Source organism: Danaus plexippus, chromosome 26 (assembly GCF_018135715.1).
Source record: "Danaus plexippus chromosome 26, MEX_DaPlex, whole genome shotgun sequence".
Taxonomy (NCBI): domain Eukaryota; kingdom Metazoa; phylum Arthropoda; class Insecta; order Lepidoptera; family Nymphalidae; genus Danaus; species Danaus plexippus.
In genome coordinates, this window is record NC_083554.1 from 5264993 (window position 1) to 5277181 (window position 12189).

Genomic DNA, 12189 nt, shown 5'->3' on the forward strand with positions numbered 1-12189 from the left:
TTTTGAAGAGAGATCGTATTTTATTTATTTGTTAAAATTCATATACTCATATACATATTTCATTAAAAACCGTAAAAGCATGAAATCCGGAAATCCTATATAATAATTATCACCGGAAATATATAAAGGCAATCGTTATAATTATACGTATGCTGTAACAAACATTGTTTAGTTAAAACATTAAATAAGCACTATTTATGATATAAATAAATAAAACATTAAAATAACGGATACGAATCAACTTTACGGATACGGTGAGTGGTTCATCAATCCAGTTTTTTAACAACAATTTTAATCACTGACGGATATTAAATTTGCTTGTAATTAAATTAAAATAATTTCATTAAATATAGTGACAAGTACTTAAATTAAAAACGATTATATTGCTCAAATATAGCACGTTAATTGAATAAAATAAGAAAATAGCTTCAATAATGTAATTTTATACGTAATTCAACATATTTTTGTGTAAGGTCTAGTTATGCGCTTAGATGTACGTAAGTGAGCTGACTACTAATAATTTAACTATGTTTTGTTACCTTTACTTATAGGTTAATATGTTATTTATTATGAGAAATTGATGTTTTACAAACTGTTTCTAAACTTAAGAGAAATTATGATTGATATCCGTTAAGCAAAATCGTCTTTAACAGACATAAACACATCCAAATTACAAAGAAATATATACAAGTTATAGTATATAGGTAGTTACTATGTATAAACACATATGAGTATATAGCTAGATATTAACAACAAACAGTCAATAAAATTTCGATTTATCAAACACACACACATACACACACACACACGCACACATACATCTGTGTTGGAGGAATGTTCTCGATATGCCACGCAAATATGAATTTTTAAATCGACCTACATATCTAGATTCAGTTGAAGCCTTATCTGTCATATCGTCCTTAGTACACAAAGGTTGATATATAGAAAAATTATAACATATCGTCTTAAACATATTAAATAAATAACCGATTTCATACAATACTTGGTTATATTTCGCTTCGTTTGTATGAACATGAAAAATACGGAAACTGCTGTTATTAAGATAAAAAAAAAATCGTCTTGACAGCCTCTGTTTTGTCATATATATGCATATATTGAGTATTTATTTGATAGTGGTATTAATTAACTTACCAGAGTTCGTCGTCTGTCTAAACAGACAGTTCTGATTTCAGCATTCATACATTTTCACACCATTACTAACGTACATTTATGAAAGGATAACTTTAAACTGTCTGATTAATTTCACGACGGAAACCCTTAGTAAGGATACATATAAGATGAAAAATTCAACCACATTCATCTTTATTGACACATAATATACTATGGATGTCTAATATAGATAAATAATTATTTGCCTACTAATCTAGATCTAGATAAGTTGGTTAATTTCCATAAATCATTATATAATAATTAGATGTCCCATTTAAGATTTATATTATATAATTGATATAAAAACAAAATAATTAACCTCATTTCAAATATTACATAGAATTAATCGTTTTATTTTACTATACAATACGAGAGAATTCATACAGATATAACTATCTATAAATGTAGACCTACAATGATTTAGAGAGTGAATTAATTTAAACAAACAGTTTGATTAATTTAATGCAAAAATAAACAATTCTTATCGTTCATACATGAACTCTGATAACGTATCAGTCAATGTCGTTTTATGTTTTGAAATCAAATCCCAACGCGAGTCTAAAATTTATACATTATACGTATTTGAAATAGCCCAATACTAATTTAAATATGACAATGATACTAACATTACTTAAAAAAAGATTCAGAAATAAAAATTATATTGCTTTTAACGTTACAAAAAATATAAAAAGAACAATTCATCATCATCAGCCTCCTGGTGCCCACTGTGGAGCAAAGGCCACTTCTCACATGGAGAAGGTTAGAGCATTAAACACCACGCGTGCTCAAGACGGGTTGGCGTTTTCAAACTTATGATATGAAATTTTTTGTCAGTTTCCTAACGATCTTTTCCTTCACCGTCCGTCAGTGGTGTCTAAATACTTTTAGAAAGTACATATGACTTGGAAAAATCACATTGGTACTTGTCAGGTTTCAACTATGCACCCTCATACACGAGAGGCGGGCCTTTAACCTCTAGCCCACCGCGACTTATAACACAATTAAAATAATCCTTTTTTGTATAATATAACAGAAATCCAGAATATTTATATCGAAAATATTATATACGTTAGAAAGTTAGGTAGTGACTGCTTATATTGCGTATTGTAGCTAACAAATTACAATTAGGGTACATGTATTTAATTGAACATTCTAATATTTCATTGATAATGATAATCTGTATCAACGCAGGTAAGTTTATTAATAAAAAAAAAAAACTGAAAACTCTCCGTATATACTTCAACGAACCTGTAGTAAGCTTACTGATAAGTGCTATCTGGTGACTACCCACTCACTGTAGGTATTTTATGTCAGGATCAGCGGATGCAGGTTTTATCTTATTAATGGACCAGTATCCGTGATCGTGACCTTGAATATTGGACGACACTTGATGTTTTACACGAACAAACAAACTGTTTATTTATGTAATCATTTTACTTTAGCATATTAGATATGTATATATAATGTATGTATTCAAAGTTAAACTAAAAAATACGTAAAAGTTCAGCTAAAATGTAGACGTGATATTATTTATATTGTTATTTAATTATAAATTTATAACCTATTTTGTTTTTATACAATTATTATATATGCCAGATAAAAATGACCATGAAGGTTACCCATAGACAAAACTTTTTACGTAAAATTAAAATCCGAGACATGGAAAACTAGATTCAAACTTTTCATTTCGTAATAAGTACTTATAATATAATAAATATCATCGATACAATGTTTGTTTGTTTTTAACTCACACAAAAACTACTAAACTGTTTTACGATATTTTGAACATAAATAATGTTACGTTTATAACATCTGAATGTTATATATGTATTAAATAATTAAATATAAAATAAGAAATAATCTTATTTCAACCAAAATTCATCGTATATGTATGTCGATGTTAAAATGTATGAACAATTTAAAATTTCAAACCGTCCGAGTACAACGTCCTAGCAATAGATGAGATCGTGAGGTCCCAAACATATTGTCACAATGAGAACGCGACCAGTTAATAGTTTGACAGGACGGGAGACTTGTTGTGTAATCAGTGTGTTTATTAATGTTCAATTGCTTTCAATGGAAAACGTACATAACTTAAATTATAATTAGGTTTATATTTCCATAAACTTATTTGAAACATTAAAACAATTTTGAGATTAAATTCTTTTTTTTTTAAATCTAATACATTTTAAACAGGATTAACAGAAAACAAATAAATAATTAAAAATTACAACAATTTCGCACTCATTTATTCTATAAAAATAACCCATGAAATACAGTGACACCATACCTACTTATTAAATGTTTATTGGCCGTTGGAGCGAGGTCATGAATGTAAATAATTTGTCAGTAAATACGATACATATTTTTTATTAATAACACAAATAGCTACGTCATCTATAGAGTTAAGTGGACAGATTATATAATGTAAGCTTAAATATAAGGTTATTCGTCTAGTAAAATATTAAGGTAATAATTTCATTAAATTCGAAGCCTTTAAGAAAATTTTACATATCATCAATAGCGTCTGAAAATTTCAAAATATAAAAAAAAATCGCAGACACTATGAAGAAATGCATATATGTTTATAAAATTTATCTTGTTTCGTTGGATATATAGTACTAAACATGCAAACGCCGTAAGGGGACGCTTGAAACACGTGACATGTAACGCATTCTGTTTGTACATTGTTATAAATATTAAAATTTGTTTGGCAACCATCTGCGTGAATCAACTATGGTGAACAAATTACTTATTTATATATTAGGAGGCGAGATGAATAATGCTGTTTATACATCTATGTACTAATGCTGCCAACAATAAAGCTGTTTTACATGATTTATCACTAAATTCATATAATTTTAATTATTTTATATAGACAGTTTGAAGTTATTTTATATATAACAATAATATATTTTATATTATTGAGACATTATTTGTTGATTAGGATGGAATGTTTGGATGAAGCACGTATTGAAAACGTAAGTAAGTAAAACGGTCAACATTGAACTTGGTGATAAAAAAAAATCTCATAGCTAAGACAATGAGTATTAATTTTACGTCAGAGGTTATGAAGGTATCTTCTTAATCCAGTCTTGCCTCCCTGCTTTTATTGAAAACTGCAAGTGCTTCATTATTATGCATAGTCTGAATTGCACATATCCTATTTAATGCATTCATATGTAGGAAAATATAATTTAAATAATATATATATATATATGTCGTAACACTATGCTTTGTCGAAAATAACTTTATATAACATCTAACGAAGTACATTTATAGTTCATACACTAGAGCATTATCGCTTCCATGAGATTAAGCAAAGAATCTTTGGCTGTTTATTTAGAATATAATTAAAATCATTCACAGTTATGTAGTTTTTGCGGAAAAGATAAACGAACATACATAAAAACGATACAAGTGTAATGTTGCAATTGTAACATTAATATATATATGTATTTATATCACATTATTAATTGAGACCTCACAAGGGTCACGTTAATCCAATAACGTGGCTGTCGAGAGGACCTTGCTACGTGTCTATGTAACTTATTGCTTTTAATCACAAATGAAATGTTATTATTGCACAAGTACAGTTCGTAACATATGGACGATATAAAAATTAAATATATAATACCCAGTACACACGACCGTATGCTTTCCTATTAATGGGAATCTTATTAAGTTAATAGATATTTATTTTTGGATATTGTATCGCAAGTAATAGCAATCATTACGTTAGCGTAAGCTTTTATAAAGTTAAAATTATGTATATATTGTTCAACTACATCACTTCTTACTTCTACTTATACTTCATCAACTAAAACATATTTTAGCTTCGTGACAGGGGAGTATCTTACTATGAGTGTGCTACGTCAAGCTAGACGCACAGTTATTAGTTTTCAATATCTAAGATTAAGGAATATTAACTGAATTATCTCATTATATTTTGCCAAGCCAATAAATGGTCGATACGAGATGATTTTAAATTAACCATCATTTGTCTTCATTACAGCCAATCGTCATATAACCTATAAAAGTTATTCAGAATTAATATTTATAAAACAATAGTACATTAAACATGAAAATAATATTAATATTATGTACGTGTAAAACCAGGCTTATTTAAACAGTCATTCAACAGCGACTGATCTCCAATTAATCTCATAAGTAAAACAATTGTCAACGTTTAAGAGCGATACCGTTTAGAATTTTTTATTAAGAATAATGAATGTGACGAAAACATATAAAACGATATAATATTACTAAACTAAACTTATACAACAGCTGTGGCTATGTTTTATCAGATAATATTTAAGTTTTTGCCAGTAACCGTTTTAGTTCCCATGTCTAAATTAATTTACCTACCATGTAAATAAAACTAGTATTTTGTCACGACATTATAAGTAACTAGACAACTGATAGACACTTTCATTTCATCCGCCCTTGATCACGGTTATCGCTAAGTAACCGTAACGTCGGCAGTATGTAGTTTAAAATAATAAAAAGTCCGTAGTAAATCCGAAAATATTAATTTCATTTAAACGAATACACGCGAAAGTCTTAGACATCATTATAATACTATGATGATAAAAGTTTTATGAATGGAAAACTCGAAACCGTCAGTATTGAGTTTTTTTGCAAACTTGTAGTAAGAGTGAAGACTTAAGATGATATAATTCGGTAAAACATATAATATTCTCGAATAACGTCGCTAATACTACGTCAGTATCATTAAAATCTGAAGTGAAAAATTAAATTAAGATATAGTAAACTAATTAAGAAGTAATATTACCATCTATCTGCTTAAAATTGTTTTGTTTGGCAATCATTATATGGTTTGTTATATAGAAAATATTTAAATATATATATTCCATATCTATAATTTGGGCTAAACGATATAATATGAAAAAAACATATTTTATATATACAATCATGTGTCATATGTTCGCGTTTCTTGTCCTACATACAAAGCTATCCATATGAAGTGAAAGGTCATAGTTTAATGCAACCATATAAGGATAAAACATAATTTTATCTTTACCAAGGACTCGCAAACGGGACGCACTGTACACAACTGATAAGACTGTTAGCATATCGTATTAATCCCAGTCATAATATTATTGTTAGAGCATAAGATGCTTATTTTTACTACGTAATCGTACATACAACGGTAACACACAATGTTATGAAAGAACGTACTAGTTCATAAAGCATATATACATCAATATGTACTGTCTCAATTTCGCTTCGAGCCCCAAACTATAAGCTTCGACTATGAACTGTGAGCCAAATCATTAAAGTCCGAATCGCCGGTAATACTAGGTAGCATACAATATTTATTTTTTATTATAGTACATAATATTTTCCAATATACATAATCTCAATTTGTTTGTAATTAGTTACATAGAATTTTAAAATTAAATAGTTAGATTATATTTCCTCTTGATTAAGGCCGTAATAAGAATAGGAATTAAAAAACTTCGGGAAATTATAAATCCCCTTAGGAGTATCAAATATCGGCGGCACTTGTGGAAAAATTACGGATTTTTTTTATAACCAAATGTGTAAATACAGCAAATAATTGGAATACTCTGCCAGTGACCCTGTTTTCTACAAGAAAAGGTTGAATAGTCTGTTATTATAATAGTAGGTTCAACTAGTAAGGCTTCATTTCCACCTATCAAGAGGTGGAATGACAGTCAAGCACTATCCAGTTTAATCAAAAAAAGGGTACATGTACATTGCCTATACTATAGTCACATGAGGTTTTCACGACACATAATTTAAAAATTTGTTTAGAATATACAGTTTTTTTGGAATTATCTTGTTCCTTTGTTGTTCGCATTATTTTTTATACCATCAACCTACCAGTGACCATCAATTTTAAATGACAAAATTTTAACAAAAATGACTCGTTTTTTGGTAACTAACGAGCAAATAGACGTGATTTCATTTTAAATTTTACTCGTTTTACTGCCATCTTGATTCCGTCGAGTTCAATGGCGGCCGTGTTTTTTTTAAATGATTAGCGTTTTCAAGTGAAGCGATTGAATCGCGAACACCAAGGTCAAAAGTATTCATGTTATAGAAGGAAAAGTCACTATAAAGGTTATATAGATAGTCCTTATGATATCGATAAAGTTAACTTATTTTAAATGAATGGTATTAATCAAGAAAAATGTTATAACATTGTATATTACATAATATATATATCTGTATAAAAAGTTACGAAATATTGATTTCAATATAATGCCATTTTGTCTAAGGATTGTTTTTAATTCGCAAACTAAATTAATTTTAAAAATTTTTTACCAAACTTTACTGAGAATTTTTCTCATGTCATAAGTATTCTTACCATGAGCCTCCATCGTCAGACTCAAAAAAATATATATATTGCGATGTTGGTTATATCTGATTTATTGACAAAAAATAGAAACTGTCTGTATGTAGTTTGACGATGTGAACATGTAGTAAGGATACAAAACAGCCCACAGAAAGGCATTTATAATATTTGTGCAATCCCTCATTTGGTTGCGCACGCGCATCGAGGAGAACGTTTTAATGTTAAGAAAACTTTTAATTAACGCTTGTAATCGTCAAGGAAGAAAATAAGATTTGATTAATATACTATTCATAAATATATACAACAAAACCTTTATCAAGTCAAATTTATGTCACTAGCAAATAATTTTAGGTACCAAGATAAAAAAAGTCAATAGTGTGAAATAGGAAAACCGAAAATCAATTTATACATTTGTTTACGTGATTGTCACTGTTCTGTTAAAATTCAACAAAGAAATACTAGGAATACGTAAAATGACATTTGATTAAAATATATTTTTTTTATGTGATATTTTGCTTTTACGCGGCTTTGAACTGTTTCTTGTAAAACCTTATAATATATAGAAACATCGGACATTGAATAAATACCGACAGTTTTCACAGTTAAAAACAAAAGTACAACATACTCTTTAGTTTATCGAATACAATGAACGGTTCTCTATAAATACATATATTTTTTCAGTAGAACAGAAATAAATTAATCCAAATAGCACGGAATGAGAATTTATTGCAGTTTTAACCATAGATTAGAATATAATTCTTACGTCTGAGACGGTCTCTGGGTAATTATACTGTTTAATGGCTATGAGAAAATTTTATGAAATTATTTCACTAGTGTAAAACGGGTTTTATTCAAACAATAAATAAAATTTAAGGCTACGATATTGCTTCGCCTTGTACGATATTAATTGACGGCTTGTATAGAACACTTAACACTTAACAAAGAACAATAAGTTATTGGGAGGCCATTCTAATATGGTTACGTAGTAAATATCGTGCAACAGAAATAGTCAATACAAATATATAACTACGAATTCGCATTATTAAACTTGACAGAAATTTGCCAGTTTAAATTAGTCATTAATAAAAACTTCAAACTATACGTGTTTAGTCTGACGAAACACTTGGTACACTTATAACAATTATTTGACGTTAATTCTATCATATAAATTAAATAATGCTACAGTGACTTGCACTGATATAGCCATGGGAACAATCGACCGCTTGCCAAGCTGGTGTTTGCGTCTATAACAAAACGTCCGCGCCGTTTAAACGAGTTACCCAACCGAGCTCAAGGTGGTGTATTGTATGACATCGATATTGACATGACATTCGGTGATGTTGTGTAAAAATATAGCAAATATACATCATAACAAATATATTACAGATTATGACGTTAGATCAAATTAAACAAATAAAAAAAAAAACAAAAAAAATTTGCAAAAATATCGTTATTTAATACATATATACACCTTTGTAACATCAAAAGTACATATAAATCTATATTTAATATTCCTATCATTAATAAGAAAATAATCCGATCGTGTTATCAAAAGCAAGCGTTTTCATATGCTTTTAGCACTATCAGGTTATTCACATATGATAAGTTATCAGATAGCGTCGAGTCGTACTGTTTCGGCAGACGGCTGTGACTCACCTTACAGCCGAGATAAATCTCAGACAGTCGGCGATGTACAAAAATAGTACATCTCATTACTAACAAGCCATTGATTATTGTAATCTCAGACATTTATCCAACTAATAATATTATAAACGAATAAGTTTGTGAGACTACAGATGTAAAGAGCATAACTTTTTCATACATATACACAGATATACTCTATAATTTACGCAGAAGCTCCCTTCAGTTCCCGATTGATCATAGTATCTAGTATGACTTCACGTGATGCAATCTATAAATCTCGCTGAACTTCAATTAAAATATAAATTATTTTAATGCGCTATACACTCTGAGTCTACTTCCGAAGCACACGCGAACAAAGCCGCAGACAAAAATCAGTATTAAATATGTCAAATTATACATTAACTTTATAAATTATTATACTCTTTGATATTTAAAGTGTTTTATTTATGTCACATATAGGTTACTATCAACATATAAAACAAGATTAAATGTATGTTTATATCATTTGATGACGGGAACGGGTTGTTAGAGAAGGAGATATTTTAACCAATGCGATCACAGAGCTTGTAATCAGTTCAGGAACACCATGAAGCATTTAGGTACATTAAATTAAAAAAAAATTACAGATTTATAATTTTATGTGACTATGTAAAGGTGTATTTCAAAATTTCAAAGTACATGTTGGACCAATTAGCTGTGATTCAAAAAAGCAAACTATATATACATAATATTTACTATACATGTGTCTATACTGTTATTAAAATATGTACATAAATATATTTTAAAATATCCTTATCAGTGTATATTGTTAATTTAAATGTAATGAAAGAATTATATTTAGTTTTAATCAAATAAACTTCAGTTTTTGGTTGTGAGCAATAATAATTGATTGTTATTTAATCCAAAAAAAAAAATTACAAAATGACATATATATATAAGATATTTAAATTTTATTCATATTATACAAAACTAAAACCTAATCTCTTTTGTAAATGTAATTAAGATATTTGGAGTGTCTGTTTGTAATATAACAAGCTTTTCACTCTGTGCATGTGGATATATTTTTTTAATTTTTGGACCACTAATGTGTTGTTTCCAGCCAATACTGGTTAAAAACTCTTTTTAAAGGTAAGTTACCCACCAAATGTCTAATATAATAAGATATAACTTAGATTACATTCACTCAAGAGATGATATAAGTTTTACCAATGCAAATAAAACGATTTCTATATTGCACAAACAAAGTCATGGGCATATATAGTATTATATATATAGTATATTAACTGCCACACATTGGTATCATTGTTATGGAAAAAATATTTAAAAGAATTATAGTACTGTTTTATGATGTTGTTGAGTGAAATGTTTTATAAACAAACCTTTCCTAGCATGTTGTCTGTTAAATTTAAGATAAAATTTTAAACAAACAAAACCGCTCTCATTGTGTCCAGTTCTCCAAACATGATGTATTTAATAGAACTGTTCAAGGAATCAGGTTATTGACCTCGTCATAACACGATTCCGTCTTTGCAAATATTTATATGAACATACTAATTGAAAGTTAGTTCAGAGTAGTACTTAATTTTATCTGAAGAATATTCTATTTTGTTATCCTCATACAGCCTTCAAATTGAATACAATGATAAGTTAACTCTTAATTATTAGGTTAAAATATTACTAGACTACTTATTATGTCTTTGTATAGTAATTAAAGAGATTATCTGAAGTATTCTTCAAACAATCATGACAGCTAACAGCTAAACATTTGTAGATAAATGAATATGCATATTTTAGGCATAATTTTTAAAATATTTGAGTTGAACGTCTTTTAAAATAAGGTTATAGTTAGAAAATATTGAAACAATGTTTTTTGTTAAGGTATCTGTAACAAAACCTTATGTTTAACACTATACAGACAGACTACACTTATTGCCAATTATCACAATTTACAAATATGTAACAACAAAAGCCATTTTTTGCACAGAAACTATATAGAAGAGCATAATTTTCTTATAAGATAAAATATTTTTGAAAATAGGACTATTTTAGATGTTTTTTTTTTAATTCTTTTTCAAAAGTAAACCAAGGTCTACTATTAATATGTTTCTTATGCAAAATCTATTTCTTTAATGAAATGTATTTATTTATATAAATGTATAAAAAACTTCACTTGTATCAATTTTCCCACACTCAGCAACATCTGGTCCATCAATGTTAAATTATAAAACATGGTGGTTAAAAAAACAAACAAAATTCACTCATAGCTTATGATAGGGAATAGTTATGACATATTTATATTATTTTTTTATTGGAAGTGTTTTATTATTATTTAGAATTTATTTGTTCAAGTGTTAGAAAATTTTCTTGAATAGATAAATAGATGTAAAAAAAATATTTCTATTGCCTGAATGTATAATGTTCAGTTATTTGAAATTTAACCCTTCAGTAACAAATATATTTTAACTCATAAAACACAGATGGAGGTTTATTAATTTCCATTTAAAGTCACGGAAGTTATCGTCGCAAGAGCCTCACTGTATCCGTAAAATTTTTTAGACACACTTAAAATACTTGTTGGTATTTGGCTTCGAAACTAAGAAATAAAAGACACGAACAGGTGTCAAGACGACTTACTGAGCTCATTTGATACTGAAGCCGACTCGCTCGTAAATGAACTGCTCCTCACGGTAGGACCCCATTGAGCCCTCCGGCCATCTCTGGACTCTGTCCTCTCTCCATCATCCGCTTTGCACAAGTGAATAGCAAATACGCACCAATATAATAGAAAACCGATACGCATTGTGATATCTCAATGACACAAAACTAATAAAACTGATAGCTATACACAACCGCTATATTGCACTCTATACACATTATAAAACTTTACAGGTAAAAAATATTCATATATTCCTGATGATCACATCGCACGAGCACAAAACATTTGTTAAACTTGAAACTACTGGAGTTATCACAGAAGAAAATTTTGTGAGGTCGTTTAGAATTTGACGTAGCCTTTTTTGTCACAACAT

At 28.5% G+C, this 12189-nt stretch overlaps 1 protein-coding gene across 3 annotated transcripts in view; it reads right to left on the minus strand.

Annotated features, from left to right (window-relative positions):
* Positions 1-12186, minus strand: part of LOC116774522 (stromal interaction molecule homolog) — a 29249-nt gene extending 17063 nt beyond the window's left edge. For 2 of the 3 annotated variants that reach the window (XM_061524880.1, XM_061524879.1), the window contains exon 1: positions 11795-12186. In XM_061524880.1, the coding sequence (XP_061380864.1) occupies positions 11795-11960 (166 nt within the window). In that variant the 5' untranslated portion in view covers positions 11961-12186. The remainder of the gene's footprint in view (positions 1-11794) is intronic. The other variant, XM_061524881.1, reaches the window with a different exon arrangement.
* Positions 12187-12189: the final 3 nt, after the last annotated feature.